The sequence below is a fragment of the Muscardinus avellanarius genome (assembly GCF_963383645.1).
Source record: "Muscardinus avellanarius genome assembly, chromosome: 10".
Lineage (NCBI taxonomy): Eukaryota > Metazoa > Chordata > Mammalia > Rodentia > Gliridae > Muscardinus > Muscardinus avellanarius.
In genome coordinates, this window is record NC_137796.1 from 100,552,355 (window position 1) to 100,571,611 (window position 19,257).

Consider the following 19,257-nt stretch of genomic DNA (forward strand, 5'->3'; position numbering starts at 1 on the left):
ACAGCTTCTTGGAGATTCTGAGTTCAGTCCACGCAAGGCCGGGTTATGGGTCTCAGGGCATGGCAGCGAGAAGCCAAGGGAGGGAGAGAACATCATGGAGGCCGGAAGCAGAGAGAGGGAGCAGGGGGAGGAGGAAGGATATAGGATCCCGGGGCCACACCCCCAGGGGCCCCTCCTTAGGGGTCCAGCAAGCCCCGCTTCCCACACTGCCTTGTTTCCATGAGGGTTACTGGGACGTGCTAATCTTTTACACAGACACACCCCATTTTGGGGGAATAAAGCTACTCCTTACCTCCAAGTATGGGGAGGGCCCCTCTCATGAGGGAGGGTCTCATGACTTGTTTCCAGGGAGGAGGGGAGGGCAGAGAGCTCTTCACCTGCTATTTCTAGGTGGTTTTATCTCAAAATCACCCATCTGCTCAAGAGGTATCTTTTGGGGGTGCACGGTCAGGTTCTTGGGACAGGTGGCAGCCATAACCCTGGCTCACTGGTCACACAGCAGAGGGGCCAGCAGCTCCCATCTCAGCCGTGCATGGCCCAGCCCTCTCCCGCACGGTGGTGCTTCCAGCTCTTGACCTGGCCGCGTCAGTCATGTTAACACCACTCTTTAGAGAGAGATGCAGAGAAGACTAATCCGATTTGCCCGTTTGGACTCTTCCTTACAGGTCAGGATGGAGTCTCTTTCCCAGAGGCTTCCAGTCTCCCCGGGAGGCAGGCAGTCCTCCGGGATGGCTTCACTTGAAATCCGAGGAAACCTGGTTGTCCTTGGGATGGGGTGAGCGAATCATGAAAGCGGCAGGAAAGAAAGACCCCGTCCCTCAGGTGTGCGGGGCGGGGGCTTAGACAATCTCAAGCCAGAGGAGCAAAGGCTAAAGCTTCCCTGAGTCGGGTGAAGAGACAGCTTCTTTGGGAAGGAAGGATTTGGAAGTGAGGAACTTGGGGCACCGAGGAGGAAGCCAGGAAGCAATCAGTACAGGGAGCAGAGCCGGGTTTGGGGTACACACGGCTAAGCAGCTGGCGGCTATGCTCCTTGCTCCTTAGGGAGGTGGCAAGCCGGCCAGGGATGGGCCCAGAGGTCGTCTTGGGCCTGCCGGGTGCCATCTCTCTGGCCCACCTCTGGCAGCTCACATGAAGGTCTCTCTTCTTCACCTCTGCCCAAAAGCTGTCGTAGGTGCTGGCCGTGGGGCCCCCACTTCTACCACTCACCCCATCTCTCTTGGGTTTCCATGTTGCAACCGTGTAGACAAGTGCACCCAAGAGCCAGGCAGCCTTGCTACCCGTGTGCCACCCCGGCTTCCCCCCGCCGAGTCCTGTCCCTGTGGCGCCCTTCCTCAGAGAAGCTTCCTGAACCCCAGACTCCGAGAGGCGGCCCTCCCGCTGCCCCCTGGTGGGAAGGAGGAAAACAGTGGTCCATGACTCCCAAAGCCAAGCGGCCGCTGTCCCCAGGTAGAGCCGTGTCCCTTATCAGTGGAGAGAGCTCTCCCTGCTCTGCTTCCCCTGCAGAACCTGTGGGCGGTGTGAGTGCGCCAGAGCCGGGCCGGTTGGCAGCAGAGCCGAGGCTCCTGTCTGTCCTGTGCCAAGGTGGCCTGGGCTCAGGTTCGTACAAACACCAGAGGAAGCTGGAGCCTCCCTATAAAGTGGAGAGGAGCTTTACAGGGGCCAGGTGAGTCGTAGGGTGGTGGGTGGCAGAGCTGGTAGAGCCAGGCGATCTTTTATTTATTTAAATTAATTAATTGGCTTACTTATTTATGTATTTATTTATTTATTTATTTATCTTGCAGGTCTGGGATGGAACCCAGGGGCATTCGACCTCCAAGCTACACCCCCTGCCCTATTTTGTATTCTTTATTTTGAAACAGGGTCTCACTAAGTTGCAGGGGGCCTCACTAAGTAGCTGAGGCTGTCCGCGAACCGGTCTCAGCCTCCCGACTGCTGGGATTACAAGCGTGCACCGTCACACCTGGCTTAATTTGCTTATTTATTTTTATTTATTTTTTTCAGCACTGGGGATTGAACCCAGGGGCATTCTACCTCCGAACTACACCCCCAGCCCTATTTTTTATTCTTTATTTTGAAACAGGGTCTAAGTTGTGAAGAGCCTCACAAGTTGCTGAGGCTGGCCACGAACTTAGATCCTCCTGTCTCAGCTTCCCAAGTACTGGAATTACATGCATGCATGCGCCAGCATGCCCAGCTTACTTATTTTGAGGCGGGGGCTCGCTCAGTTGTCCAGGCTGTCCTCGAACTTGTGGTTCTCTTGCTTCAGTCCCAAGGGTCCCTGGGACTCTTGGCGTGCATCACCCAGCCCAGCTTGGAAACAGGAAATCTGATGTTCACTCTTGGGTTGAGTACAGAGTAGAGGAATCTACCAGGGCCGCGGGTATGTGTGTGCTTGTAGAACTTTCACTTTCACCGTGATACACGATTGCATTGCACCAAAACATAGCATTAAAAGAAAATCTTTGGTTGAGTAGATACTGGTGATGGGAACCCCTCTCCGACTTTCAGAAACATTCTAGAAGGTCGGCCCTGTCCAGGGCAGTGTGTGGCTTGGTTTCTGGGGTGTGTGGAGGAGAGGGGCCCCAAGACTCTGTCAGACTTGGCAGGAGATGAGAGAGGGGCTGGGGGAGAGGGGAGGGATGTGGAGTCTCCTGGGGCAGGAGGCGAGGGCGGCGGGGAAGGTGTGGCAGTCTTGGGATCTCGGCGGACCCACCCACGAACTCGCCAGCTGACTGTGAGGGCGGCGCCTCGCCTTTCCACTCCTGTCTCCTGTCCCCCCAGGACCCGCAGCGAGGCCCGGGCACCCTTCCTGTTTCACACTTAGCCATGTGCGTGCACGGCTCCAAACTTTTCTGTGCCATCTCTCCCAGTGCACGTGGTTCTCCCCTTTCTACCAACATGGACACGAGACACACAGTGTAGACGGCGGCCTGGGCTCGTTCGTGCCAAAGGGGGCTTCAGTTGGGATTTCAACCCGGACAGTCCGGCTCTGAGCCCAACCCCTCGGTCCCTCTCTAGGATTTGTTCCCTGTCGCAATCCTGCTGGCTGGGGGCTCAGTTCAGATTGGCCATCCTTTGACCCCCCCATCTCCTTCAGTAAAGGACAAGTTGTACCAAGGCTGGAACCTGATGCCCAGCACCTGCCAAGTCCTGCATGGACTAGTGGAGTTAGTGAACGCGTTAATACAGACAGTTGTTCTGCCCCCTCGACCTGCCAGTTGCTGACGCCCCCCTTGCACACGGTGGAACTGCAGCTACTCAAACCGCACAAGAGCCGCATCACACCCCATGGCCCAGAGCCACCCAGAAACCGCGAGGCTCAGGGGTGCCGAGAGCGCACCTCTGGCCTGGTGCCTCGGCTCCCATGCCGGCCCCTTGCCGGAACTGCTCACGCCAGCCACATCCTGTGGCAAAGTTCCCAAGGCCCGGGCCCTGGGTAGTGCCGGACACTGGAGCACACCTTCTCTGACACTTCCTTCCGCCTGGTTTTCCTTCTTTTCTTGGCCGGCCCCTTAAGCGCCGGCATGAGCAAAGGAGAGAAGGGAGTAGGGAGGAAAGGGTTGGGAAACAAGACCCAGAACTCCCTGCTGGGCGGGGTAGGCGCGGGAGCGATGCGCCTGGTTAGATGTGCACCACAGGAAGATCATTTTGGCCTCAGGGCTGCGCGTGGGGAGTTTGGAGAAAGCACCGTGGGGAGCAGGCAGGGCTGGTGGGGAAGCTGAGAAGTTCCTGGCAGATTCGGGAGAGCTGCCAGCAGGGAGCATGGCACAGCGAGCCCAGGGGGCGTTCTGCCTCCAAGCCGCACTCCAGACCTGTTTTATTTCAAAACAGGGTCTCACTAAGTGGTTAAGGGTCTTGCTAAGTTGCTGAGGCTGGTCTGGAGCCTGCAATCCTCCTGTCTCAGCCTCTAAAATACTGGGAATATAGGTGTGCACTACCACACCTAGCCACGGATGTTATTTATAATGCTGAAAACATTAGAAATAGTCTAAATGTCCAGGAGTGGGGAGTGAGAGATAAAGAAAGGTCGACCCTGGAGGTGAGTTACTAAGCAGCCAGTATAGACACCAATGAAGAGTGTTCTGTGTTTACCAAGAGCTTTTAATGATGTGGGGGACTGTAATGATATGACACATAGAAAACAACCACAACAACAAAGAAAAAACACAGGTTATAAAATGGTACATTATGATGTGAGCGTGGAAAAAGAAAGGCATAAAGATGACTGTAGGAAACGCACCGTGATGTCAGAGGTCTCTACTTGAAGGAATCATGGGTGTTAGTAAAAAATGCCTTTATACTTCCTGTACTTTAAAAAGGATTTAGTATGTACACGGATTACTTCCAAGATCAATTTTTAAAAAGTGCAAACATTTAAAATGCTGCGTACGTGGTTTCCATTTTTATTTTCTCCGACGGGTGATTGAACATCAGCGAATCTTGAGTTACGCTAACTACTTAGGCCGGTCACACACACATACACGTACAGAGAGGTCACACGGGCTGTGCCGGGTTGGCTGTAGCAAGTGTACATCAAGTTACAGCAGGTGGAATCGTTAGGCTGGTTCCGATACGCCACCAAATGGGGGGACACGGTGGGGCCAAGCTGCCTCTCCGGCCTGTCACTGCTCTTTACGGAGGTCCAGGTGTTGGGCTGGTGGGGTGGCATCCGGCTGGCCCTCCTTGTCTGCCCTAGCTTTGGGCTAGAACTTCCTGCTTTCTGCCTCTGCCCAGGCCTCCTCTCCCCACTCTGCTCCACACCCCTGGGCCCAAAGCACAGCAGACACCCTCCTGATAGGAACCTGGCCCAGACACAGGATTGGAAGAAGCAGGGGAGGTGACCAGGACACCACACCCCAGCTTAGTCTGTACAGATAAGTCATCGATCTCCGGGAATGTGGTAGAGATGGCGCCTGAGATACACAGGCTGTGTGGAGTCCTCCGGGACGCAGTCCCTGGGAGAGGACAGACGGGGGGCAGGCCTGATGTCAGAGCTAGGAGGGTGGAGGGGAGGCGTCCAACACAACGGTGGGTTGTTGAAAAGTCACAACTATGCACACCTGGGGGTCATGCCCCTCCCAGTCCATTGGCACGGTGGGTTAGATACAGCTAGATAGGAGTGGAGATATATTTTTTTCTGAGGGAGTTTCCTGGTGGTTGGATAAATGGTGAGACAGACTCCTGGGTTCGGCATGCTCTGGGGAGGGCCATGCGACGGTGGGGGACTCCCTATTGCTACACTCTGTACAGGGCGGCCGGGCCCGCCTGCCGCACCCCGGGCCCTGGCGGCAGTCACAGGCTTGCCTTCGACCCCTTCCGGAAGCCTTGGAGAGCTCTTGGGCCCCGGTGGAATGGGGGCTATGACGACAAGAGGGTGGGAGAGGGTCCCCGCGGCCCCGGGGGCACCCCGCGTGGGGGGTCACATGATGGTGCACTGTGTGGCTCCGCAGCAATCCTTGATGAGCGCCAGCCCTGTCTTGGCCACGGTGGGCTTGCTAGGTGGAGGCTCCGCTTTCTTCTCTGCCCGGGAGCCTGAAGTGTGGTAGGAGCAGAGAGGGAGAGGTGAGGTGAGGTGAGGAGACCACAGGCAGCCCCGGCTCTACCCACCCCTCCCTGCCAGGACTGTGGAGAGCTGCTGTGGTCAAGGTACTGTCCATACAGCCTGGCATTTAAGAAGTAGTTGGTAAATGGGAAATTTCTTTCAAATCACTTCAAAATTTGAGGGTCTGCACCTTGCAATTCTGGAAAATGTGTTTACATTATCTTCTCAGACAGCCCCTCCCTCTTGCTGGCTCTCCTTCTGGAGTGCCCCCTGGATGGAAGCTGGGCCTTCCCACTCTATCCTCTCTGTTTTGTGACCTCTCGGGCTTTCCAGTTCTTCCTGTTCTGTTTGTGCTGCATTATGGGTAATTTCCTTGGGTCTGCTTTCCAATTTATGAATCATGCCTTTAGCTGTATCTCTATATTTAATCCATTGCATTTTTGCTTCAGTGACAATATTTTATCTCATTTATTTATTTATTTGGGTCCTGAGGATTGAACCCAGGGGCATTTGACCTCTAAGCAACACCCCCAGCCCTTTTAATTTTATTTTTTATTTTGAAACAGGGTATCACTAAGTTTTTGAGGGCCTTGCTAAATTGCTATGCTCGAACCTGCAGTCCACTTGTCTCAGCCTCCCAAGCACTGGGATTACAGGCATGTACCACTACACCCACCTAATATTTTTAAGCTATTTTTTTGCAAGCCACTTAGTAAGGACCTCTGTAACTTAGTGAGACCCTGTGTCAAAATAAAGAATAAAAAATAGGGCAGGGGGTGTAGCTCAGAGGTTAAATGCCCCTGGGTTCCATACCCAGACCTGAAAAAAATTTTAAAAAAGCTGAGGGTATAGATCAGAAGTAGGATGCTCCTGAATTCAACCCCCAGTAACACACACACACACACACACACACACACACACACACACACACACACTTAAACTAAGCAGCATTAAAGCAGCCTGGAGGATCATAGCCTCAGCTACTTGGCAAGGCCCTTCACAACTCAGTGAGACACTGTTTCAAAAATAAAAAAGGACTAAAAATAGGGTTGGGTGTAGCTCAGAGGTAGTATGCCCTGGGCTCCACCTCCAGTACCGAAGGAAAAAAAAAAAAAAAAAAAAGCCCTTCTCCTTGGGGAACCACTCCTGCTGCAGGCCAGGCAACTGGCCCTGCCTGCTACCATCCTGTGCTCAAGTTTTATCTCTAGAAAGCCTCTGGCCAGGCCCCTCTGCTCTCAGACCACTTGGAAATATCCTTTGCTCCCTCTTGGGGGAAGAGGTGTAAAGCGGCCACTCACTGGCTGGAGATTTGGTTACTTTGTCTAGAGGTTTTAACTTGATTCTCAGGAAATCCGCCATCTCCTTGTCTTCTTCTTGCTCCCTGGGAAGGCAGATGTGTAAAAGAGAAAGCACAGTAAGCCAGAAAATGTCCAGCAACCAAAGGCAGGAGGCACAGGGCTAAGCAGGGGCCAGGCTCTGAGGATAGGGAGCTCTGGGAACCTCCCTCAGTGACATTCATGGAAGACACACCGGTCTTCCCAAGACTCCTTGGGGCTGCACTGGGATTTCTCTTTAGTATGAAATGGGTCTTGGGCCAGAAATTCGGGCGCCAGGTGGGTTCAGGGGCTGGGCAGCGGTGGCCGAGGCCGTGCCTCTTGGGCGAGGCTGTGAGTGGCAGGGCAGATGGTGGCTTTGGGGGCATGGGGCGCTGGCGAGCCCACCTTAACCGCTCCACCTCCGCGTCGTCCACCAGGAAGTCCCTCTTCTGCACCAGCTGGTGGATCTTCTGGATCAGCTCGTCCTCTCTCTGCTTCTGTAGCTTTGTTTTTTCTTTTTCTGGGTGGAAGGAGGAGGAGGAGGAAGAGGAGGAGGAGGAGGAGGAGAAGAAGGAAGAAGGAGAAGAAGGAAGAAGAAGGAAGAAGGAAGAAGAAGAGGAGGAGGAGGAGGAGGAGGAGGAGGAGGAAGAAGGAGGAGGAGGAGGAAGGAAGGAAGAAGGAAGAAGGAGAAGAAGAAATCACTAGTGAAGAAAATGGAAGCTCCTGGGTCTGCGGGGCCCGGGTGGGAATCCTGGCTCGACCCTGTCCCGCGCCCGGGTGAACCTGAAGAAGCAACAAGACCTCTTCAAGCCTTGGTTTCCCATCTGTTAAACACACACAAAGAGGCTTCAAAATGAGGTACTAAGCTGGGCGTGGTGGCGCACATTTGTAACGCCAGCATCTGGGAGGATGAGACAGGAGGATCGCGGTTCACAGACAGCCTCAGCTGCTTAGTGAGGCCCTTTGCAACTCAGTGAGACCCTGTTTCACAATAAAGAATAAAAAAAAAATAGGGCTGGGGTGTCGCTCAGAGGTAGAATGCCCCTGGGTTCCATCCCCAGTACTGCAAATTAATAATAATAATAATAATAATAATAATAACATAAATAAATAAATAAAAATTAAAAATATTTTTAAAATGAGGTACCATAAGCAAAGGATCCCCCTTGAGCTGGGCTTTAGCAAGCCCTCAAGATGGTGAGGGCATAGCATGGTCTGCAGAAGGTGGGGATGAGGGGCTTGGACGGGGATGCCAGGAGAGATGTACACAGATGACCAGGGGAAACGTATTGGTGCTGATGGCATTAGCCCCATCCCAAATACCCAGGGCCAGCATGTGAAGGGAAAAGAGGCCTGGAGGTTGGAACAGAGAAGCCAGGAGGCAGAAATTTAAGCCACATTCACCTCTTTCTGTTCAGATCCCTTCAAAAACAAAACTATATCCCTTCAAAAATAAAACAAAACAAACAAACAAATATATATATATATATATATATATATATATATATATATATATATATATATGGGTTTTCTCTCCATCTGCCAACTTGGGGGCTGTTGACAATTTCTTCTAGATTTGAAAGCAGAACTAGAGATGAGGAGAATATAAATCAGCCATCCTTCAGGAGACACAGGGGACCAGACTCAGCCCTGAATTCCAAGGACACTCAAGTCCTGTGGATAAAATGGTGTCATTTGCATTAGAGCCTATGCCCCTCCACCTGTCAACGTCACACCATCTCTAGATGACGTATCCTATGTGCTACAGTGGAAATGCTATGTGAACAGCTTCATTAGGACAGATGGTGTAGGAAGTAATGACGGGGGGAAAATGTCTGCACAATGTTCAGTTCACACGCACTGTTCATCCTGGTGGTGGTGGTGGTGGGGTGTGTGTGTGTGTGTGTGTGTGTGTGTGTGTGTGTGTGTGTGTGTGTTGCTGGGGATGAAGCCCAGGGGCACTCTGCCTTCCTGTCCACATCAACCACCGCCTCCAGGTACCACTCACCAGTTAACGATGCCACCCTCTCCCTCTCACATCACCCACCCGCCCGGCAGCCAGGGTGCCAGCTTGCCCGCCCACTGCGCTCCCGCGTGCTGGCCTCGCACACTTGCTTCCTCACGCCTCTGCGAGCTTGCCCCCTGAATCCCAACTTGCTTTCCGCTGCCTCCCGTCACCTCCTCGACCCTGGACCACGCCGTGTTTCCCATCTGGTCTCTGTGGCCCCAGCTCCCATCACGACGGGGACCTTTACCGTACATCCTAGCATCCTGGCCTGTTGGCCCCACCTCCCATCTTCCTCGCTGTGTGACTCCGGGTTGGTTCCTCACCCAGGCTGGGCATTAAGACTCTGGACATTGATAATCATGTCCTTTTTGTTTTTGCTTTGCTTTTGTGGTACTGGGGTTGAACTCAGGAGCATTCTGCCTGCCAACTATCTCTCTCCCAAGTGAGCCCTTTTTAATTTTTTTTTTTTTAACGGCTTTGCTAGGTTGCTGAGAGTCTTGTTAAGTTGCTGAGACTGGTCTTGAACCTTTAGTCTGTCAGTCTCAGCCTCCCCAGTCCTGGGATTACAAGCGTGTGCCCCCACACCCAGCTTCATTGTTTGAAGTTTGTTTTGGGTTTGGTTTGTGGTACTGGAGATGGAACCCAGGGGCATTCTACCTCCACCCCCAGCCCTATTTTTAGTCTTTATTTTGAAACAGGGTCTCACTGAGTTGCAGAGGGCCTCACTAAGTAGCTGAGGCTATCTGTGAACCACGATCCTCCGGTCTCCGCCTCCCAAATGCTGGGATTACAAGCGTGCGCTACCACGCCCGGCTTGTTTTAAGTTTTAAGAGACATAAATCAAGTAAAATACCTTCCTCCCTGCCTGATGCGTAGTAAGGTCTTATGAAAAATTAACTGCTATTATGATATACTATATTATTCTATTTTTTGTGGGGTTTTTTTGTTGTTGTTGTTGTTTTGCGGGTCTGGGGATGGAACCCAGGGGCATTTGACCTCCAAAATACATCCCCTGCCTTATTTTTTTATTCCTTATTTTGAAACCAGGTCTCACTAAGTTGCAGAGGGCCTCACTAAGTAGCTGAGGCTGTCCGTGAACCAAGATCCTCCTGTCTCAGCCTCCCGAATGCTGGGATTACAAGCGTGTGCCACCATGCCCAGCTCTTATTTTATGTTTTTGATGGTGCTGGGGACCAAACCCAGGGCCTTGTATGTGCTAGGGAAGCACTCTACCACTGAGCCACACCTCCAATCCAGACTATAATTTTATATTATCACAGGTGTGTTAATGATAAAATGTCCTCCAGATCCAATATCTACTTAGTCATGTACAAAAGGAATAAATATGCACTTAATAAAGGAAAGGCAAGTCTTGCAACCATGTACTGGTAAGTGCTTAAGAAATGGCAGCTATTAGAATTGGGTTCGTATTACCATGAGCTCTGCGGTGTCTCTGAACCCTGACTTCCCAGCCTCTGCACCATTACCACTTGGGGCCAGATCATTTTCTATTTTGGGGCTGTGCTGTGAGCTTTGAGGTGTTTACCAGCATCTCCGGTCTCTACCCACAAGGTGCCAATAGGTGCTCTCCCCTAGAAACTATGACATCTAAACATGTCCCCAGATTTTGCCCAAAAGTCCCCTGGGGAACAAAATCGCCCCCAGTTGAGAACCTCTGGTCTAATCCAAGGAGGAAGACACTATTTTTACCTGCAAGGGGAAGGTACCTGTGGCCTTCAGGGCTGCACCTAAGCATCCCCAGTTCTCAGGAGGCCCCGGGGGTCCCAGGGAAGCCCTCCAGGCAGGAAGGCCCCTCGTGTCCCCAGTCCCAGTCCCAGTCCCATGGGCCCCATCAAGTTACTGGTGAATTATTTTCTGACCTCGGCTCAAGAAACATGATTTTCTTGGCACTTTACTGGTCTCTTTACTTAATCTTTTATTATTGATGCGCTGCCAGAAACATGGGCTTTTCTCCTTCCTGCATGAAACAACATCCATCTAGAAACCTGGCCCTGGCCCAGGGAACATAGAGAAAGACACCCAGCCAGGGGGAAAGTTGAGGCGAGGAGAGGAAAGGAGAGGGACTCCCCACATGCACAGTACCCGAGCTGCTGCACCTAAGTGAGGGGACGGACAGAACGGTCTGAGCCAGGGCAGAGCGCGCCCCTAGCATGCGCTAGGCCCCAAGTACAGTCCCCAGCACCACCAAAAAAAAAATAAATAAATAAATAAATAAATAAATAAATAACAGCACATCCATCTGGGGGTGGTGGTACAACCCTGAAATCCCAGTATTTGGGAGACTAAGACAGGAGGATTGCAGGTTTGAGAACAGCTCAGGGAGTCGGTGGAGCTGCAGGCAGGACCCCGGCTCTGTTGTGGAGCAGCACTAGACCCGGGTCAAGCGGGTGCCCTGTGGAGGGGTCAGTGGTGTTCTCGGGTGGGACTGCCTGCCTCCACCTGGTGTCGAGCACCCCGGGGTGTCAGTACTGATCCTGGATGGACACTTTTGATGCTCTACTCATCGTGATTTTTGTGTGTGTGGGGGTTGAAGCCTTAGGCATCCTACCGTGGAGCTACGTCCCCAGCCTTTTATATTTTGTTTTGTTTTGTTTTGAAACAGGGATTTTCTAGGTTGCTGAGAGTCTTGCTAAGTTGTTGAGGCTGATCTAAGATCTTCCTGTCTCAGCATCCCAAGGACTGGGAGGGCAGCGGTGCGCCACCGTGCCTGCTGTGCATCATCATGGAAACAAATTTTTTGCATGCATTTGGATTTTTTAAAGCACTGCATCGAATGTGATTTATCCTGATTACTAAATTTGTGTGTGTGTGTGGTATTGGGCATTGAACCCAGGGCCTCGTGCGTATTAGACAAGTGCCCAGTGAGCACTATAACCCAGCCTGATGACGATGACGATGACAACGATGACGACGACGACGATGATGATGACGATGACGATGACGATGATGACGACGACGATGACGATGATGATGATGACGACGATGACGACGACGATGATAATGACGATGACGACAACGACGATGACGACGACGACGACGATGACAATGACGATGACGACGATGATGACGACGATGACGATGACGATTATGACGATGACGACGACGACGATGACGATGACAATGACAATGATGATGATGACGACGATGATGATGACGACGACGACAATGATGTTGACGATGACGACGACGATGATGACGATGACGACGACAATGACAATGACGATGACAACGATGATGATGATGATGATGATGACAATGACGATGACGATGACAACGGCGATGATGACGATGACGACGATGACGACGACAACGATGGACGACGATGACGACGACGATGACGACGACGATGATGACAATGACTATGATGACGAAGACGATGACGATGACGACAACGATGACGATGATGACGATGACGATGATGACGATGACGATGATGACGATGATGATGATGATGATGACAAGACGATGAGGATGACGGTGATGATGATGACGACGACAACGACGATGATGACGATGACGACGGCAACGATGAGGATGACGACGACGACAATGACAACGATGATGACGATGACGATGACGACGGTGATGATGACGAGACGATGAGGATGACGGTGATGATGATGATGATGATGATTATTATTTTGGTACTGGGGATTGAACCAGAGGCATTCTACTTCTGAGCTACACACCCAGCCCTTTTTATTTTCCATTTTGAAGTGGGATTTCACAAAGCTGCTGAGGCTGGCTGGGAACCTGCGATCCTCCTATCTCAGCCTCCCAAGTACTAGGATTACTGAGTTCGTGAGGCTCCTGTTAAGTGCCTTGTCCTCCTCCTGGCCCTGGCCCTGGCCAGCTAATTTCCTCATCACTGTGTCAGCCAAAGACTGTGGTTTCACACGTGCACCAGAGGCCGCTCTCCCCACCCCACGGCCTCACTGGCCTTGGAGACACGGTGTCCACACGCCCATGTTCCCTTCGCCTGGGCCTGCTCCCCTGCGTCCCACTGAGCCAAGAGTAGACCTTGGAATCTCCCTCCCAAGAGGGACATGGCAACCCATACTGAACCTATCAACGTGTCCTGGGAAGGGGAAACTGGGACTCAAACTCTGAGGATTGGGCATTGCATGCATAGTAAATACACTGTCCAAACTTCAGTTAAAAAATAAGACCCTAAATTCACCTTGTCAGGAATCTTAATGGACAAGCAGACTGGGAATTCAGCAAGCCCAATGGCACCTGCTCTCCTAAACAGTAAGGGAGACAGTTTCTCCTTTTCTCAAGGGCAGCTGCCACTCCCTTGGGAACACGGCACGAGTTGGCCACCAGATGTCCAGGTGCCCTGCGTAAGGACTCCCCGAGGACGGCAGGCTTTGGGGGCTCACCCACGGGGAGAACGCGCCCTCTACCTTGTACTGTTGCGACGGGGACTGCGGGGGCTGTCAGCCCTGATGCCAGGCGGTCGCGGTCCCGGATCTGGGGTGTGCGCCTGCTGTGGATAGCACGCTGCAGCGCTGCCCTCATTCTGCTTTCTATGCTTGCTCCTGGAATCCATTTTCCTTCCTAATAAATCACTCTAACAAGTGAAGTCTCGAGACCTGATTCTTTCCTCCAGGCACAACAGGCAATTACCTAGACGGATGGGGCGGCCTTGCCAGGCTCCGGGAAGCCAGACCGCGCACCACAATGCGGGCGGGAGGCAGAGACACCCTCCCCGCCTTCCGTGTCTCCACCTCAGGCCCCTGAGCTGAAAATCCTCGCCCTCCCACGCCTGACCGACGGCACTGGAATTCCTAGTGCTTGGGGTCTGGACTTTAGAATTCATCCCCCCTTTATTTATTGTTTTCTGTTAGACATTTAACTTGTTTGGGTAACTTTATTGAGACATAATTCACACACCATGCAATTCACCGTTTCCAAGCATATTAGCAGAGTTGTGTGTCCACCACCTACAGTCCATTTTATGTGGTTTTATTCACCCCCAAAAGAAGCCCTGTCACCCCCTTTTGTTTAGGACAGACCACAACCCTGGACTATTCCCAGGGCCTGCTCAGCACTGGGTATTTTGTAGATGTTCATCAAAGCAACAGTATCTGCTGCTGTGTGTGTGTGTGTGTGGTACCAAGGACAGAGCCCAGGGGCATTCTACCTTCAAAGGACACCCGCAGCCCTATTGTTTTTTATTATTTTGAAACAGGGTCTCACTAAGTTGAGGAGGGCCTCATTAAGTAGCCGAGGCTGGCTGTGAACCTGTGATTCTCCTGTCTCAGCCTCCCGAGTACTGGGATTACAAGCGTGCACCACCACGCCCAGCACAATGTACATTTAGCACAGTGATATTTAGTCTTCAGGAGTTAGGCACTGTGACATTTCCATCTTCAGAAACAGAGACAGTAAGTCTCAAAAGAAATTAAGCATCTTGCCCAAGGTCAAAAAGGTGTGGGGAATTAGGGCCTGGACCTGGGTCTGCTGGACCTGAACTGAATGGCCGGGGAGCTCTGCGTGGCAAGAATGAAGAAGCCGCACCGGGGTGAAGGACGGAGCTCCCCCTTCTAGACCCCGGGGCAGGGGAGCAGCAGCTGGGGCGGAGGAGAGGTGACCGTGGTTACCTGGGATGGCGACCAAGTTCTGCAGCTCCTGCTTCAGGTCCATGATGTCCTTACAGAGCTGAATGTCGTCCATCCTGAGGAGACAGAACAGCAGGCGGCACTGGGTCACAGCAGCAGGTCACGTCCCAGCATCACTAGGGATTACACCCAGAGGCTGGCCTTGAACCTGCAATCCTCCTGTCTCAGCCTCCCAAGTACTGGGATTAGAGGCGTGCAACGCCATGCCCGGCATCACCTTTCGAACAAGGGGTCTGTGGGAGGGTTGTTCTTGTGAAGGCCACGCGTGCTGTGATGGGTAACTTGGGCTTGGCGCCGTTGAGGGATGCCCAGCTGGCCCATGAAGCAGGTCAGGTGGACCGAGAGGGAAAGAGCCGCCCTTGGTGTGGCTGGGAGCCGGGATGGCAAATGAAACAGAAGTAAGGGTGTGGGTCCTCTCTTTTTCTGTCTCTTCCCTCCCTCCTTCCTAGCCCCAGCCCCTGTCTTGGAACAGGGCATCCTCCTTCTGCCCTTGGACGTCAGAACTGCCTTTGGGTTGGACTGGGGCCGCATCATCGGCTTCTCTCACTCTGAGGCTGATGGACTTGGACTTGCTGCCGGCCGCTCTGGTTCTCCACCCTGCAGCAGACAGACAGCCGGTCGGATTTCCCAGACTCTGTGATACTTGAGCCAGTTCCCCTAACACACCTCTACCCTCTATCCTATTCTTCCTACTTTTGTTTTGTTTTAATACGCGCATACACTTGCTCATTATAACAGTTTGTCCTCATAAGTAGAATTCCAAAAACTACCATGATCCTGCTTCTCAGGAATGACCGACATTCGTGTGTGTGTGTGTGTGTGTGTGTGTGTGTGTGTGTGTGTGTGTGTGGTGTATTGATGGGTATTGAACCCAGGGGCATTCTACCTCTGAACTATACCCCCAGTTTTATTTTTTTTAAATAGCTTAAAGCATTTAATATCTAACATCAGCCAGTTAACAGTAGTCACAAAATACGCTTAATATAGAAACCCACGTTTTTTCTTTAAGAAAAAGTATAAATTGTATCGTACCTCAAAACATAAATTAACCCACCTAAAGAATCACCAGTGGTCAAAATAATGGTAAATTTTAGCCAGGTATGGTGGCGCACGCTTGTAATCCCAGCATTAGGGAGGCTGAGACAGGGGATCACCATTCCTGGCCAGCCTCAGCTACTTAGGCCCTTTGCAACTCAGTGAGACCCTGTTTCAAAATAAAAAATAAAAAATAGGGCTGGGGGTATAGCTCGAAGGTAGAATGCCCCTGAGTCCCATCTCCAGTACCTAAAAAAAAAAAGGTAAATTTTAAACAACTTCAGAATCTATTTTATTATTATTTTTGTGGTACTGGGGTTATTGGAAGCCCTTCTGCCTTTTGGCTACACTCCCAGACCTATTTTTTTTTAAATATTTTTATTTAGAAACAGGGTCTCTTAAGCCAGCTGAGGCTGGCTTCGAACCCGTGCGATCCTCCTGTCTCTGCCTCCCAAGCGCGGGGATTACAAGCGTGCGCCACCACTCCCGGTCTTCTCTTTTATTTTTAAATAGGGTCTTGCTAAGCTGCTGAGGCTGCCCTGAAACTGAGTCCTCCTGTGTTGGCCTCCCGAGTGCTGGGGTTACAGGTGTGTGCCACCGTGCCCAGCTGATTAATAACATCTGGATCACACTCTTCTGATCTTCCTGTGCCTGTGTTGATGGTATGCATGAGCTCAGGTTGCAGGTTCAGTTTTTTTTTCTTTTTTGTCTGCTTATGTTTTTTTTTTTTTTTTTTATACATTTAACCTAATTTTATTCATGCTTGCCTCAGGATGGCGAATAGATCATTTGGTAAAAACATATAGTAAAAACAAAAAAATGTCTTATCATGTACAACTTTTAAACTACAGTAATGACGTACCCTTAATTACTTCTATGCACACAAGTCTAACATTACAGTTTTAAAAATAAACACAATTAAGACTTCTAGGAGCATTTTATAATAAAGCAATTCCTAATTTTTTCTTTGTAGATAGATCAAGTGCCTCCAAAATACAAATTCCTATACACAGCTCATTTAAAATGAACACTTAAGTAAATGAAGTATGAGGACTGTGGTATTAAATATTCAGCTAGGTAAGCAACAAGCCACAGTGCCAAATGGAAAAGTGTAATTGCAAACAAATTTTATTTTACTTTATTTTTGTGGCACTGGGGATGGAACTCAGGGGCATTCTACCTCCAAACTGCACCCCCAGCTCTATTTTTTATTCTTTATTTTGAAACAGGGTCTCACTGAGTTGCAAAGGGCCTCACTAAGTAGCTGAGGCTGTCCTTGAACCTCCATCCTCCTGTCTCAGCCTCCTGAATGCTGGGATTACAAGCGTATGCCACCATGCCCAGCTCTCTCCTACACTTTAAATCATCTCTATATTGCTGATAATACCTAATGGAATGGATATGCTACATAAATAAGTGTTATACTGTGTCATTTAGGTTATAATGGCAGGAAGTAAAAGTCTGAACATCTTCAATTTAAACACAATTTTCTGCCTCGAATATTTGCCAGCCTGGGCTGACAGAGTCCGTGGATGTGGAACCCTCAGATATGGAAGGCCGACTGTGCTTCAGGAGGAAAGCTGGAGCAGAGCACAGTGTTTCCGGACAGCATCTTCTGTTGCCCCTGGCAACTGGTCCAAGAAGAGCTAGAGGAAAGCATCAAGATTCTCATTTTGCTAATGCGGAAAGAGGTAAAGGGTCTGTCTCCACTGGTCATACCGCTGGCTGGACCTGGACTAGGGACGCCTTCAGACTGAGCGCAGTGATTGTCTGCCGACTCCTACAGCATCTTCGAAAGCCCAGTCTAAGCCAGGCGTGGTGGCACACACTTGTAATCCCAGTACTTGGGAGGCTGAGACAGGAGGATCACAGGCTCAAGGCCAGCCTCAACAATTTAGCGAGACCTTGCTTTGAAATAAAGAATAAAAAGGGCTGGGGGTGTAACTCAGAGGTAGAATGCCCCTGGTTCAACTACTAGTACCAAAAAAAAATTGTTTTAAAGCCTAGTTTTCTGGCTTCTTTGGGCAGTGCCATCTGCAGACCAGCACGTAGGCCTGTCCTCTGCTCACCAGGAAGTCCCCGCATGGCCGCTGCAATCCCAGCATTCAGGGCGAGAATCAGGGGCACCTTGCTTCACCTGTATCTCGTGCTGCTAGAGGCACACCAAAGCGCTTTTCACGCCCTGCCCCGAATGTCTCACGTGTTGGCTGCTGAGAATGAGCTCAGGCTTCCAGAAAGCACGGACGGTTCCTGTGAGTTTCTACCAGCAATTGTTAGCTGGAGGGGATCCAGCATCCCTCCCCACAGCGAACACAGAGACCGCAGGAGTGATTCTCCACGAGGGTGATTTTGACCTCTGAGGACGTGGATGAGTCTGGAGACATTTGGTTATTATATTTGAGTGTGTGCGTGTGCCTGTCTGTGCCGCACACATGTGTGTTGGGGGAAGGGGGTGTTCCTGGCATCTAGCAGGAAGAGCTCTAGCTTGTGCTAAATACCCTACGGTGCCCAAGGACGGGCCCCCAACAGAGAATGGTCCAGTCCCACATGCCAATCATGTTGAGGTTGAGAAATCTTGGGTTATAACCCCAGAAGTGGCCAAGATGTCTTATTCATAAATCTTGAAAGATGGAGGAGAAGATGGAGAGAGAGAGAGAGAGAGGGAGAGAGAGAGAGAGAGAGAGAGAGAGAGAGAGAGAGAGAGAGAGAGAGAGTGAGAGAGAGAGAAGAGGGAGATCTAGGGAGTGGTTGGGAGTTGGTTCAACACCAGAAGGAGCCGCACTGCCGTCTGATGTCTCTGGGTCTTATTTTTATCATCTTTAAAGCAGGAGAGATGGCAGTATCCCCTGGGATTGCTGTGAATGGCAAGTGCTGGGCACGGTGCCTGGGACGCACACAGCAAAATGCCCAGGAAGTGGTATCTACCGTTACTACCCACTGTGAGGAAGAAGCAAGAGGGAGAGAGAAGGCAGACATTAGTCTGGACAAGAATGTATCTGAGAAAAGGAGCCGATGTGTTAAAAAGAAACTGATTGTATTCCTGTCCATAAAGGTGTTAAAAAGACTTTTTCTCTTTCATGTGTGTGTGTGTGTGTGTGTGTGTGTGTGTGTGTGTGTGTGTGTGTGTGAAACTGAGGATTGAACCCAGGGACATTCCACCTCTGAACATACCTCCAGCCCTATTTTATTTTTCATTTTGAAACAAGGTCTCACTGAGTTGCAGAGGGCGTCCCTAAGTTGGTAAGGCTGGCCATGAACCTGCGATCCTCCCATCTCAGCCTCCAAGTACTGGGATTACAAGCATGTGCTACCATGCCCAGCTCTACTTTATTTTTTATTTTGAAACAGGGCTTCAGTACATTTCTGAGGCCGGCCTCAAACCTGTGGTCCTCCTGTTTCAATCTCCCATGCACTAGGATTACAGATGTGCACCACCACATACACCCCCAAAGATTGTAAATTGGAATTCTCTCATTATGAAGTGGAATCTTCAATCACTGTAGAAATTCTAGAAAATGCAAACCAGGGCAAAGAAGGAACCTAAAATGATGAATAACCATGGCCTGGGGACGGCAGGGACCGTGTCTAGCTGGTTTTCCTGCTGGTCTGTTCCCCGCTTGTCCCTCAGGGGTGGGCTTCCCCAAGACCCCATGTTCTCGAGCTCCTCATCTCCAGACCACATTCTGCAAGCCAGCGAAGCGTCCCCAACAC

General features: G+C 51.0%; 1 protein-coding gene across 1 annotated transcript in view; it reads right to left on the reverse strand.

Annotated features, from left to right (window-relative positions):
* Nucleotides 1–5,419: 5,419 nt before the first annotated feature.
* Nucleotides 5,420–19,257, reverse strand: part of LOC308268297 (bMERB domain-containing protein 1) — a gene marked incomplete at both ends in the record, with an annotated part of 124,835 nt that continues 110,997 nt past the window's right edge. The window contains 4 exons of the mRNA XM_080703440.1: nt 5,420–5,532; nt 6,841–6,923; nt 7,264–7,378; nt 14,494–14,567. Of these exons, the coding sequence (XP_080559566.1) occupies nt 5,420–5,532; nt 6,841–6,923; nt 7,264–7,378; nt 14,494–14,567 (385 nt within the window). The remainder of the gene's footprint in view (nt 5,533–6,840; nt 6,924–7,263; nt 7,379–14,493; nt 14,568–19,257) is intronic.